General features: G+C 37.2%; 1 protein-coding gene across 1 annotated transcript in view; it reads right to left on the bottom strand.

The window, feature by feature from the left end:
- Positions 1-8,374: 8,374 nt before the first annotated feature.
- The window catches only part of LOC128015274 (plexin-A1), a 103,247-nt gene continuing 93,291 nt past the window's right edge, over positions 8,375-18,330 (bottom strand). The window contains exons 24-32 of the mRNA XM_052598977.1: positions 16,329-16,475; positions 15,657-15,816; positions 15,368-15,471; positions 14,191-14,287; positions 13,150-13,340; positions 11,075-11,244; positions 10,785-10,997; positions 9,740-9,890; positions 8,375-9,657 (exon numbers count right to left, since the gene is read on the bottom strand). Coding sequence (XP_052454937.1) covers positions 9,562-9,657; positions 9,740-9,890; positions 10,785-10,997; positions 11,075-11,244; positions 13,150-13,340; positions 14,191-14,287; positions 15,368-15,471; positions 15,657-15,816; positions 16,329-16,475 — 1,329 coding nt within the window. The 3' untranslated portion in view covers positions 8,375-9,561. The remainder of the gene's footprint in view (positions 9,658-9,739; positions 9,891-10,784; positions 10,998-11,074; positions 11,245-13,149; positions 13,341-14,190; positions 14,288-15,367; positions 15,472-15,656; positions 15,817-16,328; positions 16,476-18,330) is intronic.

Raw genomic sequence — 18,330 nt, 5'->3', positions numbered from 1 at the left:
GTGAACCAACATTCAACCGTCTGAAAGATGGAGGAGGATCGGAGATGAGACCAGGAGAAAAACAGGTCCAATCCACACCTGCTACTGTTCCTCTGAACACCTGCGACCAAAACATGTCAACACACACAACAACATTAATATCCATATCCGCATGGACATGAACAAACACAAACTACTGTGTGATTCAAATCCAAATGCATTCAAATTTCTCTTATTTTCGACATCATGATCATAATACAGAATAAACGCTCTTGCTGCGTTCATTTAAAACACTGTATATACAGTACAGAAACATGTTACCATGGAGACCGTTACCATTTCTCCTGCATTGTCCTCTGCATCTCTCTCTCGCTTTAAATCAGAAGCACGCAGCACCAGGGTGGAGTCTGACAGCTTTCTCAAGGACTACTGAAGTGTGTTATTCTCCATGAGAGAGGAGGAGAAAAAAATGCAAAATATGGTTAAAGAAAATTCAGAACGGATAAAGGAAAACACAGAGGCACTTTACATCAGTGGGGTACAAATGAGTGTCCCGTTAAGGCAAAGAAAGCACAGATCTTATGTAAAACCAATAAAGGTTAAATGAACCTTCTCGAAAAATTAGCATATTGTGATAAAAGTTCATAATTTTCCATAATGTAATGATAAAAATTAAACTTTCATATATTTTAGATTCATTGCACACCAACTGAAATATTTCAGGTCTTTTATTGTTTTAATACAGATGATTTTGGCATACAGCTCATGAAAACCCAAAAAGTAAACTATATATCCAGATTTATAAAAAATAAAAACAAAATATTCTCATGAAACTTTGGCACGAGGGGCATAAAGAAAGAGTCGCCTATTCGACGTATTCTTCATGAGAATCACAGCATGTCAAAAGCATCACAATTTAGTTCAAATGATATGCAATTAATTGCAAAACCAATGTTTGGTCTAAAACTAGGTTTCCTTACAGCTGAAATTAGTCTAACTGTAAACTTTGTTAGCCATTCAGTTATGCTTATTGCCAGAAAATACATTCAAACATTTCAAACTGTTCATACATGTGCACACGTTTGTTAACAGTGCTGCAGAAACCTCATAAAATTTATGGTTTCACCTCCTAAACTGGATGAACAAAAGTGCAAGATTAAGCACCTCCTTTCACAAACCATTTGTTGAAAAGAAAAATGACTAAGTGTGGCTTTATTAATAATTTAAAGCTTCAATTCCAATTCCAGTACCTTTTTTATAGACATTGCCAACTTTCTAACGAGATTAGTTTTCTGTGCATGCTGTCCATCTCTTTCTCAAGTTCAATGCTCTTTAGAGTGACCTCCAGAAAGCTCTGTGTGACGCTGCTTTGAAAGTTTCATGAGTCAACAGTGATTAATGTTATACGATGAAAAACTCAAGGATCTGAGTGTTGAATAAAGTGTTTTCAGGTTCATACAGAGTACAGTGAGATCCTCCTCATCTATTATCACAGTTTCTGTGACAAACTTTCTCTACAGTGTCAGAGAGCAACAGTAGAGTTCGGGTCTGGAAGACATGCTATTCATCTTCTCCATAGAGAAACTGATTTTTAGGGATAATGTATAAACCCTTTAACACAGGCCGAAGATGAGCTACATTACCCACAGTCCTCAAGTGAGATCCACAAGTCCTGGAATACCTGGAAAGGAACCATTATCAATCCCATTCATCTCAATGGCAGTCATTAACGCCATGTGACTAAACACGCAGGAGCTGTGGGAGAAATGACGTCATGTCAACACTGACCGGCTACTTTAAGAAGCAACAGTCACAGGAAGTCATCAGTATCTGTGACAGCTGGCAGAGAAGAACATTAAACATAGGCAGGAAGAACATGGGCTTGTGAATTATGAATCCTCAAGGTTAATGAAAAGTGTGGCTTCTTTCCACCCCCATCATTAATAAGACACATGGCCTGAGGAAAACAAGAGACAATGGGACTGTGTGAGGAATCTGCGTACTCAGTACTGCACACCGTATACTGGATACTTCCTACTATTTTCCTCAAAATAAAAGCATTGCAATCATAATGAACCGAGTGGTGTCCGGTTATCAATTCAAAAATAGTTCAATTGATTATTAATTTGATGTTGTGTAAAATTATTGTAACTTCTTGCAGTCCATTGCAATGAGGAGTTGTTAAACACAAATTATATCACTTCCAGTTTATTCCTCTCACTTGAAAGACAAGGTAAAAACACTGCATTGAAAGACTGGACTCTTGTGTTGAACCAGAATAAAGTACATGGGATAATAAAACAGATCTGGCCTTATCAGGCCTTCTGACTCTGTCAGATATGTGATTCTTGGCCTGTCTGCCCTTTCATAATTAATTACATACACACAGAGCTTGTTTCTCATCTGTAATGTTGCCAAGTGTGCAGTGAGCTTATCTGCAGGTCATCTGAAACAGCTCAACAATGGCTCTGCTCCAAAGCCTGGTGACCTACACATGAAGCTACTTTTTAAGGCAGCATCATGACTGTCTTAAAACACTGATTTGGCAATCCACAAACAGCAGCTCGTTCAAAATAGTGCATCATACAAATAGCACTACACAGGGACCCAGGAGATTCAAATGATTTCAATGTGTTTTGCCAACGGAACTATTTTCAGTTACACAACGGATACTGAAAAAACTTAATGCCGCTTTTTCAAATGCAAAAATGAAAATTGGATTTTCCAACCATCTTAGACGGTTTCTACCTTTTGCAACTTTACTTATTGTCAGGAGAGCATCTTAAAAATTCCTCATACATAGACAGGCGGTAGGTTGAAGAGTTTAAGATTTAATGCTTGACAAGGTAAAGGAGGTTCAGCAGAACGGAAGGAAACCAGTCAACACAGGGTCAGGTGAACACAACCTGCCATCTTCATCCAGGGAATCACTCGCAGGGCTCTATGAGCTTGTACGAGTGTAGCTCATCCAATGGGAATGGACAATTGATATTGGTGTTGAAAATGTGCTTGCTTCCCAGCACTGGATTTTGGCAAGTCCAGCTTTGAGAGGTTGTGCAACTCAGGAGAGGGCAATACAGGGATGCTATGGAGGAAAACCACTAAAATATCATTATGCACTTGAGACCTATCTAGAACCTTGGGACCATGAACCACCCACAGCCTGTTCACTTCTCTGATGCATATGTCACAAAAATGAAATAGTTTATATCTGATTGGCTAGCTTAACATAACTTCAAGGAGTCAAAGTGCACCAGGCCCCCTGGAAATAAAGTCACATTACCACAGTACCAGGTTAATAAAACTGCTGTTGAGAAAGAGCTAACCACTAACAGCATCAAACATGAGCAAATGATGCAAGAGAACAAGACCAATCCAGGATGATTCGCTGCACTCCAAGACCATCATGAATACCACTAAGTTGGTGTTGAAGATTCTTGGCACCAACTTACGGTGATACAAATCATTTCTGAGAGATGAATACGCTTGTCAAGAGTCCACAGAGATCAGTTTAATGCCTAGAGTTAGAGAGGGATTGGGTTGGTGGAAAGACCTTCAGCACCCTGGACAGCAGCACACCTTCAGATGCTGGAGGCTGAGAAACCACCAGAGACAACAAGAACAAAATGCTTGTGCTAATAAACAAATTTCAGTCTAACCTGATGAAAGAACCGGACTGATGTTAAGTGGCCTTGTTCTTTGGAAGAAATCGCTGAAAATGTATCCAGAGAAATCTCTTTGTATGCAATAAACAGCACAAGAGTAAAAGGGCCTGCCCTCCTTTTCTAGCCAGTTGGAAACATTTCAATCCAATTTGGGCGTTCAAGTTTGGATGGCACTGGGAAAAGAGCATATTGTTAAAATTTACAAAATGGCTAAAAATCACTTACTGTAAGGTTTCATCTGTTTTTTTTCTTCACTGTTTTGGGGAAACCCTGCATAACAGATTAAAACATGCTAAGCTGTGGTGGAAATCATCTACTGTACTACTAAGTTAAGTGAAATAATGAAAAAAATACATTGAAACATGCAATAAAGGCAGGGCATGTGTATGTCAGTAACATCAGTGTTTGATTTCTTTGGAAATTTGTTTTCTACTTGACTTGTGTTTGTTGGATTTTCAAATTTAATTTGCCCCATGATGATACACTTCATTTTACTCAATTTAAATGTACAAAATTTAATCCATCCTTCAGTGCAGACGAGAGGTTTAACTGCTACCATCAGAAAGACACGCTGTTCCTCTGGGGCTTGACCTGATTGGAGGAAAAGGAAATGACATCGTAAGATAGCTGTCGAAGCGAGGGAAATGGAAGAGAAAAGGCAGAGAGAAATCAAGAGCAGAAAATGTGGAAAAACGCAATGCATGCTGCCTTTATTTAAGTCAAATACATTAATTTCCTCTCAAGAGCGTACATCACAGACTTATATTTGTCCAAATTAAATTAAAAGCTCCTCTCTTCAACTTTGCACTGATAAAAAGATTCTAATGTTTTGAATGAAATCTGTGTAGACAGATGAATTTAGAGTAATGACCACCACCAAACTAAGCACAAAGTGATGTAGTACACATGCACACAGCACAGTTAAAACAGAAAGAGTGTGTAATATGAATGATAATGCCACAGGGTCCATGAATAAGATGATGTGTCCTTGTGCAATGTCATTCTTCTTGGCTCGGGTATCAGCCAGCCATCTCATGCAGGCAAACTCGGAGGTAGAAGAAAGAGAAGACGTTCCAGCAGGCAGCAAAGATTCCTGGCAGCACGACTTAAAACATTGTGCTGGAAGATGCCGGTGGCTAAAACAGCTCAAAGACAAAGTGAACAGAATTATTCATGATACAGTCCAGTTTTGCCACCAGCTTTTCTCTGAATCCGTCTTCAGTGACTCCAAGAGAGCAGAAAAACGCACTCTTTTTGTTCAGCTGTTTGGTGCACAGCGATGGCGTTAGACAAAACTTACCATGGTAAACCGTTTTAATCAAGCTTATGGCAGTTTTATATTTTCAAATTTGTTATTTGAAGGCCATTTTAAATGTACTTCACATCTCAATTTAGTTTGAGCAAGGCTTTTAGTAGTTGCAGTTTATTTATTTATTTATTTATTTATTTTCATATTTCATAGTTTAGGTTCAGCAATCAAACAGTATGTAAGGATTTTAGAAAAGAAGCCACAGACATGTTTAAGGATGAAAACTATGAAAATAACATCAATTTACAAAATTAAAAGATAATCATGGTGAAAACCAAAATACGGTATCTGTTAAAACATTAGCTACTGTTTTTGGAAGCGCTCTTCAAAATAGATATATTTTCTTGCTTGCATTAAGATAAAAAAAATCTATGTAATGCACTATTTTTCACTATTTCATCAGAATTCTAAAGTTAAAACATTAACTCTCATTAATATTTCCAGGTTGATACCTTTACACCACTCACAAGCAATGTTGCATACCACTGAACTGTGCACTGAACATGCATATCTCACTTAGCAGCAAAAAAACGAATTGTCATAAAATATAAATTGTAGTCCTCAGTAAGCAGTATGCTAGTTTTCCAATCTGAACAGAGTCGGTGAGTGTCTCTGACTAAATCGCCATAAGATGCTTCTTAAGCCAGAGACGCGACGTCGTGATTAACATACCGGATAAAATCTAAGAGCATACGGCCCGACTGTGGTGCTCTCTTGGTCCAGGCGGGATCAGGCTGCGTGTAAATCAGAGTGATGCCACATTTATACCTCTGCGAGCCCACATCAGCTTCACCTCACATGCAGCTCAGTTTAGAAGTCCGCTAGGATGCAAAACAAAATCCAATCAAATATTGCTTTTTGAATCAAGTTAGTAAATGCAGACTGTCTTTTTGTTTTTGTTTTAAAAAAGCACACTTACTAACTGGTGCCAAGCTCCACTGGCCCTAAAGTGAACAGTGTCTCTGAGGGAGAGCTGAATCATTCTCGACGGGCTCAAGGTGAGGGAGAACAGGTGCTACTGAACCCCACAGAGCCGCCTGGCACATGACTGGAGCTCCTGGGGTCTGTTTCCATCAGACACACACTCACCTGTGAGATCTCCTCACCTGAGCAGCAGAGACGGACGGGACGAGTCCTGTGTCCCGCTGGAGCTGATGGAGGGACAGGCACAAAACCTGCAATTCTGTAATCAACAGAACTTCGTTCTAACATGCTTTTCACACTTACACCCACACAAGACCAGAAATAAGTCACGTCTAAAAGCTAGCTCAATGTAATACATGTAAAAAGACTGTTTAGTAGGAAGCTTTGTGAATGTTGGGCTATATTCCAATTAAAAATGTGCAACTGATCCAAATTTAAGTTGTTAAATAGGGTGCACTCACATGATTAACGATGCAGAATGTGTGAGTTTTCAAAGCACCGGTGAGTCGCCAAAGTCCCTTTCATGCAAGGCATATCACTCGGTGGCCATCTTTGAAATGCCTCAAAATATGAGATCGAGAGAAGAGCTGGTGCCGGAGACTTTTAAATATCTAATTTAGACCTTCAACTGACATCTGTGACAGCAGACGGTTTTGTATGGTCAATTTTATTGTTCATAAAATCTCATATTTCAATCTTAATTTTTTTTTTGCTATCTGCGATTCAACAACATTGATTTCCAATTTTCACTCCCAGCATTGGTTGTACTGTGCCAAATGCTAATAATTTAAACTTTGACCCCTTCGCCATGACCCCCTTGAAGTGTCAGCCAATCAATTCAAATTACAAACGAATGAATTTTATTTTTTTAAGCAATTTTATCAGCACTCAAAAATATTAGGAGAATTTGTGATGAACTCAGTGCAAATGTAGGAGGATAAGTTTTGGATTTACCTTGAAACAATTTTACATAAGGATTAGCAGGATTTCTGCTGTGATTTTAGATATTTGAAAACTGAATGAATGAAGATCACCAGAGAGGTTTTAGCAAAAGCATGTTTAATTTCTCCTTGATACTTATTTACAAGTAGTAAATCTGAGAAGAAGAAAAAAACATTTACATATGAATAGATAGCGGTGACAGTCTGAGTCCTCAATCATAATTGTTCAAATGTCTTTTGTTATTTTAGTTCCAACAACAACTGTCTTCCTTCATCTCTGCTTTTTTTTCTGGTCTGAAGGACAGATACTTCATTATTACTTTTCAGAAATTACAGGAAAGAAAAAGAAAAAGAGGGATGAGGTTAGACATGATAGCTTTCGCATCCGTGCCTCAGTATTACTGCGTGTCATCAACGCGGACCTTCACAGACATCTGGAGCTAAAGAGCAGATTCATGAAAACTGTAGAAGATATTATAGCAATGTACGAAAGGAAAGCAGAGAACACTCCAAAAGCACCAGTTTAGACACATTTCAATCTAAGAAACACGACAACAGGATCAAAATAAAAAATAAATTAAATCACAACTTCTCTTTTGTACAAGTGATTTTAAAGTTGGGTGTAAACATTGCGAGTCCTGGGAAGAAGCACAACCCAAATGTCCAGAACCTCACCAGTGAGTCCAGTCTCTGGTCGAGAGACAAACTCAAGTGAGAAAAGGAAGATCCTGAGATGTTTCTAACTCATTTTAAAGCATGTGACGTCAAATCAGACTGATTAGAAGATCAACAGGCTGTCCACTGCATTAAAACTGACCGAAAACACCAACACCACCTCCATCAGTCTAAATCAACCGATACAGAATTGATATGCACCAACCCGCTGACAGCACAAGGTTATTGCATGAAGATTATGTAGATCTGTCAAAACAAACCAGTCGAGCAGGAAGAAAGCCAAACCGGCAAAGTTGAAACTTCAGTGTCAATATAAAGTCTGTTTTTCTTCTTTTTGTCTGTGTTTGAAAGTGAATGATGTCACTGAGGACCATGATGATGTCACCTGACAGTAGAGCTGGTTACTTTAGTTACAGTAAAACCATTAAACCGGTTCACACCAAGAATGATAACTTTAACCATTCCATATTTGGAATCACTTTCAAATTCAAATGTATCTTTATAGCTGATGAACAATAAAAACGTACAGCAAGTCAAAGTCTTCCCATTTAAAGTGTGCATTGCAATTTTATAAACAAAACATCATAGAAGTGCACGTTTAAATTATGCAATATTATTGGATGCTAATATAGTTATCATTCTTAATATGAACTTGACTTTAATTTGATATTTTGGTAAAATAAGCCGTAGAAACCCCGGGAAAAGGCCTGATGAGTTTGGTTTACATCTGCTGGCGTATTTCCAATTAAAATAGATCCATTTCATTACTTTACAAAACAGTTAATAGCTTTTATTTAGCAATTTTTGTTGTAGCTTATAACAAGATCTTCAATGTTTTTGGACTGGTTTTCCTGGAAGAAAAACACTGCAATTTTGCTAAATAATGCTAAAGGTAAACCAGCTAAAATTTAATTTGTTCATTTTTTACTCAAATCTAAGCGACATGTTGATCTCACGAGCTCTTCGAGTTAAATCTGATGTGAGAAACTGGCCAAAAACTTCAGAAGAGACTCATTGAGAACATGGAAGATCGATTAAACATCTCGTACCACTTTATGAAGCACTGAAACATTGGCTCATAAATGATGAATCTCATGTTCAAGAGGAAACAACAGAGTTTGACAAACGAGATGTCTCCTCTTAAAGTGATCAATGAAAGCCGAGCGATGGAGTCTGAATCAATCAGGCCCATCTCATTAAAAACAAAAGACCAGTTCTCTTTTCTGATCACGGAGGCTGAAGGCCTGATGAACGATCGTATCGACACGCCGCACAAACACTGACTCATGCATCTGAAACTATTCACTCGGCCTCCTTTTCAATCATTTATTTCAGCTCAGTCTTACTAAACCTAGTGATTTCTGCTGAAAGACGAGGAGGATGAACGCGTTTAATGACTGAGCTGATTCAGCTAAAATCAAGAGGAGCATCTGATGAATCCGTGATTAAAGCTTTGCTTTAAAGAAACAGTTCAGTCAAAATTTAAAAAAGTATCATTTTTGGATGAAATATTTCTCCTGTCATCATTTTATTTTTCATTCAGAGCACATTCCTACTTCACAAACCCTTTTTATTTTAGCATCAAACAACATTCAAATAAAACATGGCACAGGACAATATTTTTAGTTATGTTTTCCTTCTTTTTGTCATTTGTGTAATGTCAAATTCACCTTCGTCAAGGTTAAATAAAGCGCACCGTTGCGTTTCCTGACCTGAAACGGGACGTGGTGTGCACGGGATGGAGGCAGTTGCTCGTTGATTCTGTAAACTGTGCAAATTCAGCAGAAACACAAGTGGCAGAGAAAGCGGAGCGTCGATAACATATGTACAAAATAATAAACATAGTAAACACAATCAGATTCGAGTGTCCTTTGATCCGTCGCGATCATTGGCTCGTGACATGGTCACATGACTTCATCAGAGGTCCCATACGTCCTCATTGTCTCTTCAAAGCAGGAAAGAGCGTCTTTGTCCAACAACGCAAAATCTACACCACCTACATTCAGCGTTGTGAATCTGTCCTGGTGTAAAAACACACACACACACACACGGAGGTGTCCAGTCCCGATCAGCTGGAGAGAGCCATGGTGTCGATCACCTGCTCCAGTTTAGCCCTCAGTCTCTGTCGACGCGACTGTTCATCTCTCTCCAGCGCCGACAGGATCTACACACAACGAGAAAACACTGAATTCAGAGACACATCAGACGGAGAGCGTCCTGACGCCTGAGCTGTGTTCGCTTCTCACCTCGTCCTTGTATTTGGTGATGTAGGAGAAGATCTCGTGCAGCGCGCTCATACTGTTGAACTGTTTTAAATGCAGACGCGACTGTTCGGCCAGATACGCGCTCATGTCCTGATCACTGATCGCAGGCATCCGCGAGATATCGGAGTAATACCTGCACAACACACACACAGCAGATCAAACAGGTCAATCCAGACGTCCTTTACACTGAAGATTTCATATTCTACACTTTATAGCATTCGATTTCTTATATGTTCAATTATAGTGGTCTCTAGCACCAAAAACAATGGTTTCTGAATTAACTTTTTTTTAAGTTTGGGGTCAGTATGATTGTTTTTTGTTTTAATTAAATTCAAAAGTGCCAGTAAATACATGAATAATGCTACAAAAGATTTCCATTTCAAATAAATACTGTTCTTTTGAACTTTCTATTCATCTGAGAATCCTGAAAAATAAAATGCATCACAGAAATATTGTGCAGCACGACTGTGTTCAACATTGATAATAATCAGAAATGTTTCTTGAGCAGTAAATCATCATATTTTCATGATTTCTGAAGATCATGTGACACTGAAGACTGGAGGAATGATGCTGGAAATACTAACAGAAATTAATTACACTTTAACAGAATTTCACATAGAACAGCTATTTTAATTTGTAATATTTCAGATTTATTATTATTATTATTATTATTATTATTATTATATAACTGCAGTCTTTGTGAGCAGAACCAACCCCAAACCTTCAAACAAAACTGTAAAACAACTACATCTACATATTTAGTCAACATTTTAATGATATTCAACATGCAAACTATTTAAATGTCTAATCAAATTTAATAAATTTTTCAAATTAGACACTATTAAGATGTCTTTAATGCAAAACTAGTCTAAAGACAGCTCAGATAAAAAGTGCAAAATCATCCACAATGCATTGCAAATATATGTTATGAGGATGAGATATAGCATCCGACATTGTAGACGCAGCTAGCAGCATGCAGTTTTTAAAGTATAAACTAAAATATCCCGTGCAATGAAATGTACAGTACCTCTCCACCCAGTTCTTGTAGTTGGGGATGTCTTTAGCGTACAGCAGCTTGTTGGAGGGCGAGTCTTTGCCCAGCTTGTGTTCTGACGTGGAGCAGGAGTCCATGAAGGTCTGAGCCACGACGGAGAGACACGCGTCTGTAATGCTGTTCTTGTGAATGTCGAACACAAACTGCGGGTTCTTGATCACGTTCACCCAGAACCTCAACGGCAAGCTGCAGACAAAGAGGAACGGCGTTCAAACACCAAGAGATGGAGAGATGTAGCTCCTCATCGAGACACACAGACTCACCAGTTGCTCTTCCACGTGTGTCTGACGTCAGGGTCTGATATCATGTGTCTGTCCGCCTGCTCGTCTAAGAAGTCAAACATGTATTTGATGGCCAGAGGAAGAGCGCTGCCCCGGTGGGCCGTACTGAAGATGGTCTCAAACAGGTCGTCTACAAACTTCTGCAGTGTCCCCTGTGAGAGACGGTAATCAAGGCAATGTTTTTTACACTGCAAATAAACTGAGGCATAATGTTTAATCACTGCACTATTATAACAAGACATAGTGATACACAGAAATATTCACAGCATTTTTTTTTTTTATATATAATAAATGAAAAGTCACAGATTTTTTTTTTATGCCATAGATGAATGATTCTGAGCGATGAACAGATTCATGCAAACATTTATGAAACTTACTGTACCGGCTCAACTAATGTGACTAAAGTATAAATCAGAGATGCTATTCAAACATCTCTTCATGCAAAACCTTTTTCTTTTAGAAACTTATTGCAAAATCATTGCAACGTCCACAACGCAATTTTATATTACAAGCAAAAACATTGTTGAATATACTGTAAATATACACTTGTTAAGTATTTATGTCTCATTCTCCAGAACAAATATCTCAATCTTAAATTAAGATACATTTACTTTGGAAGCAGTCACATGAGATACTGTCATGTAAAAATATCAGAAATGATGAACCTAAACTCACTAAATTTTGATTCATTTCTCAGAAAGCGAGAGGTAGAATATAATCTCTAATGTGGTTTTGCTTTAGTCTTGATTCAATGATGTTTAGATGTTTGTCCAGGAAACTAGACGTGTTTTTTGCAGAGTATGATGCTCATGATGCGACTCCGTTACATAACGCAGTGACGTTCGTGTATTTTAAATGTCTCCGGTGAACAGACAGTGACTGGAGCAGATGCACGTGTTCTTCACATGAACATTATATATTTGCAGAGAAATGCAGCAGGTTTGAGTCCAGATATCTGTGTCGTGTCAGACGGAGACGGAGCACAGGACGGATAAAGAGACCGTTTTTCCCAAACCGCTCAATAAGCAAAGGTCACTGGTCTAATTAAGATACAGTTCTCCATGAGAGTGGGAGCACTGGTAAATGTTAATGAGCAACTAGTCATTCACACACTAACTGTCTAAAGGTCAACACTAACTGTCTGATGACATCAGCGAAGAAAATCAGACACGTGCTTCAAAAGTGAGCCAATTAGTGTTTGTCAAGACGGAGAACATTAGCCACAGATTTCACTGTCCTCATCCTAAACACTTCTGCCTGAGAAATACATCAGGACAATGGAGCAAAAACTGTGTGACGGCGTTGATACAAATATTAGTATAAATATAAAACTATTATTAAAAATTGGGTTACGCTTTATTTTAAGTTGGCGTTGTTGCTGTGTAATTATACATATAAGTACTGAGTAATATTAATTAACTAGATGTACTTACTATATGGTTAGGGGGTTAGGATTAGGGTTTGAATTTTGGTTTGCATAATTAATTTTTTGTTATAATAGTAAGTACATGCAACATGTGTAACACGGATACCTTTAGATCAAGTGTTACCAAAAATAGCGTTTGTTCAGTGAAATAAAGCCAAAAAAGCAAATAAATATTAAATGAAAAAAATATATAATAATAAATTAATTAATGGAAATAATACATATTGCATTTTTAACTAAACAAAATAAATTTTAAGTCAGAGTACTAAAAATACTGAAACTTAAAAATGTGTATTTTTAGAAATGCAGCTTTAATGTATAAAATAATAAAATGAGAAATAATAAAAACTTTTGTGCAAAACCACATTAAAAATGACTAAAACTTTAAATGATAATAATAATAATAAACAGATTATATATATATATAACATCTGAAAATATAAAAATTAAACAAATAAAAAATATGAATAAGTACTATATTAGTGTGTAAATGATATATGATAATGAAAGCAATACAAAGTATCCCACAATGCAATGCGTCTGACTCTGACTCCGCCTCTGACTCCGTGATTTTTAAATGATGCTATCTATTATTCTGAACAGCTTTGATAGCAGGCGTCTCTCTCCTCACCTTGGTGGCCAGCAGACGCGTCAGGTAGATCTCAGAGACCATCTTGCTGCCGCGGTCGCCCTCCCTCTGGTCCGGATGGTCGTGGTTCTTCACCAGGTGCCAGAGTTTGGTGCCGCTCTCCAGGTCTGGCGTGATCATGGGCGTCCGCGAGCGAAGGCTGTCCGGACTGCTGGCCGTCCTCAGCATGCTCTCTGTGCACACAAACACGACGGGTTACTAAAATGTGTTTCAGATAACTCTAGAATACATTCAGGGTTCAGACAGAAATAACTTTCATTATAACTTCATGAGAATTTGGGGGGAAATGCATGAGGATTGGAGAAAGATTATAATTAAGAGTCACATTTAAGGGGAGTAACATAGTCCAAAATCTAGTGATTATATCATCTAGTGATAAAAAAACATGAGGATATCTTTTCTCTCTCTTCCTTCCTGACTCACAAACACAGATTTAGGATTTCATAACCATTTCCCTTCTGTCTGAAGTTCTCGACCGCTGAGTTCAACACACGCCAAAGAGAAACAGACGGAAAAAGACAGAAAGGCTATGTTTGGAATAAAACAGACTACTATGGTAATGATTACTGCATACTGCATGGTGTATTCTGTACACTACCTTCTATTATTATTATTTTATTTTATTTTTTTACCATTTGTATTCATTTCGGTGTACACTCTTTCAAACATTTAAATGTATGCAGATTAATTCCAGTTTGTTACACTGGCAATGAAATGTTGACTTGGAAACTAACTGTAATAAATAAGTCTGAGTAGTAAAAATACTAACATTTTAAAAAGATGATGTGCTTAACTGAACACACACACACTCACACACACACACATATATATATATATATATATTCTAGCAATAGAAGGTCAAGTATGATCCACTGCATTATGGGATACAGTATTTCATGCTCTGATTTTATACTGCATGCTTGTATTCCTCTAGTGCTAGAGAAGCACTGATCTCTCTCTCGCCCCATCTCTCTCTCTCTCTCTCCATCTCTCTCTCTCTCTCTCTCTCTCTCTCTCTCTCACCGTATCTGCTGAGGGATTTGGTGAACGTTGAGGAGTTGGAGATGTTGTAGGCGGAGTTCTGCTTGGGAACCAATGCGATCGCTGACCCGTCTGTTACCTAGACAACAGACAGATTGGTACAGACAGTGTCTATTACTGACACAAATACAGGAGACAATCCCAGCATTTTTATTACGGGCACCAATCAAGTCAAGCTACTGAAAACAGAAAATTATATGATATAAAATTCTAATTTTGTAAAGACAAACAGGTAAAAATCTATCTTGTAAAATTACTGTTTGGATATTGGTTCAATTCTATAATGTAAAATATTCTGTATTGTAAAGAACTTTGTAAACATGAAAAAATTTAAAAAATCTTCAATGTAAGGATAATCGTAAAATTCCAGATTCTCAAATTCTATAGCTTTAAGTTATAATTTAAGTCATGATCTCAGTTACCAGCTATTAATTCTAAATTAATTCTATATTGTAAAACTATAAATTTGTCATGACATGATGTACAAATCAATTTTATGAAACGAAAATTTTGTAAACATGAAAATTTAAAATTCTTCACGGTTAACCTGTACATTTTTTAAAGACAAACATGCAAAATTCTAGATTCTAATTTGTAGAGCTTTTTGCAAGCTCAGAATTACAATTCTGATAATCAGTTATCAGCCGTTAATTGTAAATATAAAACTAAGTTTGTAAATACAAAAAAGTACAATTCTATTTTGTAAAATTACAATTTTTATACAAAAAAATAGTAAATATATACTTATAACTTCAGTCATCTGCCATAAATTCTAAATAAATTGTTAAAACTGCAATTTTGTAAAAATGAATATGAACATATAGAAATCTATTTTTTTTTATTAAAATTTTGTAAACAGGAAAATATACAATTCTTTAAATGTTACATTTATATATAAAAAAAAAATCTAAAAAACTAATTTGAAAACAGACTTCTTTCAGTAGTGTCAGCAATAATATAAAAATATAAATATCAATCATTCTGTTTCAATGCACCTCACCAGTCTAGCTTTTGTGGTTCCTATAGTTACCTGCTTGTGCGCTGTGTGTTAAAATGTTTCAACTGTTACCTAGTAACTTGATGAGGGGTTGCCATGGTTACTGGGCAGCGGGGTGTAGAGGGGTTGCCATAGTAACCAGGCGGAGGATGCTGCGGTTACCTGATAGTGTGCCAGCGTGTTGAGACGCTTCCAGTCGTTGTCGATCTTCGTGGTGACGTCCTCGTCCTGGAGAATGATTCGAGCCATACGACCCTGACGCCACTCTGAGCAGAGAACACACACACACACCAAAATCAGCCATGGGGTTACAATCCAGCGACTGGAAAATATGTTTGTAGCTGCTTATTTGTGGTGATTCCCAGCTGGTGGGGTTAAGGTCGTGCATCTAGACCACACTGTGACCACAATAAACCACAGCTTGGTTTTCCAGCATTCATCATGTTCATACCGAGGTCCATGTCTCCCACTTTGGGCCGCTGTGAGTACGGAGTGCCTTTGAAGACGGCGTCCAGCAGCTTCTCTTTGACCTGCGTGATGGTGTCGCAGTTCAGGCACTTAACGCTGACCTCGGCTGCGTTCTCAATCTCTGGGTTAATGCAGTTCAGCGTCTGCGGAGCAGAAACACATTGAAGATTATTAGAAAACCTTCCCACTTACATGAATCACATACAGTCTGTCTACAGAAAACAAAACGTATACAATAAACCTTTTCAAATAGAGCAGAATGAAATATCTGTTTTTAACACTAGTAACCACTATACCATGGAAGCCCGGTTTCACCACTGAATTAAACTCAAATTGATTTTTTTTTTTCCCTACAATTTGGAATTGCAAGATATAAAAACATTTTTTTTTTTTTTTTTTTTTTTTTTTTTTTTTTATAAGTATTTTCCTAGAATTTTTTTTTTTTTTCTGAGAATTGGACTTTATAATAAAAAAATCAGTTGCGTGATATAAATTCACAATTGCAAGAAAAAAAGTAAAAAATATATATATATATATACAGTGGTGGAAATGGGCTTGCATGCAATACAGAAAACTATAACAAGATGCAATACAATAGATATGTGTTTCTGACTCATTCAAAACCCTTTCTAACTGGTTTCGAGTCAGAACTGACCACTGTTTTGTAGTCGATCTGTTGTCGGATGAGTTTGTCTTCGCTGAGCGAGTATCTGGCCTCTCCGGTGATGGCGTCTATCGGCCCTTTTTCCATCTGCTGCTTTATAGCACAATACAGCATGAAGAGAGGCTCGCCTGCACACTCCTGAACACACACACACACACAGGACAGATAAAAGAGTGAGATTAGACCTCAGAATAACACGTGAACACACTTAATGCAAACACATGCATATTTATATCATCACAGAAAATATTCATGTCCTAAAACAGCCCCAAATCCACACCCATAACTCATGCACACACACACGTCTGACTCTAGGAGGAGCTGTGACAAGCCAGTTCATGTTTTTGTTCCTAAATCAGGGCTGTATAAGGTAAATGAATCCTTCATTTTCTCCATTTCATCCCTGGAAGGCAGCACTTTGAGTTTCACACGGCAGAGATATCAAGAGCGTACGGCTGATCATCGTGGGATTTACATGGCATGCGATTTTTATATTTTGTGAGAACTGAAGGTCGTATTATAATAAGTGTTAATTTATGTGAAAATAACTACTGTATGTGCCTGAAATGGTATCAAACCTTTTATTCTGAATCATTTGAAACAACAGCTTTTTCCTACTGAACTCTTCTGTAGTTAAAGGGATAGTTCAAACAAAAATAAAAATTCGGTCATCATTTACCGTAGTTTCTTTCTTCTGTTAAACATATAAGATATTCTGAAAACTGTGGGTAATCAGACAGTTTCTGGTTCCCTTTGACTTCCACAGTATGGAAAAAAATACTATGAAACTCAATGGTTACCAGCAACTGTTTCGAACGACTTAAAAGATGTCAATTTTCATTTTGGGATGAACTATCCCTTTAAGGGCTTTCAAATACATCACAACTTGCATGATATTAGGGGTTTGTTGGAAGTCCTGAATTATTTCTTTATTTGAAATAATTGATTTCTAAACCCATTTGACATGTTTGAGCTAATTAAATGTTTAGGTGTGGCCTATGACTCTCAAACTCAATCTGGGGAGGTGTCCCAAAAGACACCAACCCTGTGGTCCTGGGGGCCGTTATAACTGAAGTGTACCCATACCGTGATTGAGGAAGTTGGATAACGGTGTCTGCAGCACCTATTCTTCCAATTCTGCCAATTGTGGTCATTTTCTCCACTTTGCTGATGATTGACGCTTGTGGATATATTTTTACTCGTCGCTCTCGCTTTCATTCTGCACATTTCACAGCACTCCACCGCTTTTAAAACCACCTCATGTGACCATGAGATGAGTGCAGAACAGACAAGTCACAGACTGTTAGCGACGTCATGCCCCATTTTTATTTCTGATGGGTTGTACATCTACTCCAGCCACTTCACTTTCTCTTTCACCCATCACAAACAAACAAAAAAAAAAAAAAAAAAAATATATATATATATATATATATATATATATATATATATATATATATATATATATATATATATATATATATATTTTTTTTTTTTTTTTTTATTATTATTTAGTAAACAATGTCTGATGTATTAAAAATTAATTGCAAGCTATAGCACTGTGCAGGATTCATTGTTTCTGCGAGACTATTTCAATTTAATTTCATTTACTTAAGTTGACGTATTTAAAATAAATTAAATGAGAAATTAATAAATTATTAAAAGTATTATTTAACTAATATTACATTTTTATTTTATTAATTACAATTTAATTATTTTGTTGTTGTTGCTAAAAAATAACCTTACAACTTATTAGTCTGTTAAAAACTTTTTCTACCAAAACAGACAGTACCTTTCTGGTCAGTTACGATGTAAACCACAGCAGAAAATCAATTCAAAGTTTAGAGAGGAGTTTATTGCTTCTGTAATATCCTGAAGATCTAACGTGCAACTCCTACAAAAATAAATAAGACAAAACACAGAACTCCTTCGCCTCCCAGGAGCGTCAGCCGTATAAAAGCAGCTGTTTAGACGTGGAAATGAGCTGTGGGCCGTG

Source organism: Carassius gibelio, chromosome A6 (assembly GCF_023724105.1).
Source record: "Carassius gibelio isolate Cgi1373 ecotype wild population from Czech Republic chromosome A6, carGib1.2-hapl.c, whole genome shotgun sequence".
NCBI classification, from domain to species: domain Eukaryota; kingdom Metazoa; phylum Chordata; class Actinopteri; order Cypriniformes; family Cyprinidae; genus Carassius; species Carassius gibelio.
Note: the sequence above shows the minus strand (reverse complement) of the source record. Positions and strands in the feature narration are given on the sequence as shown.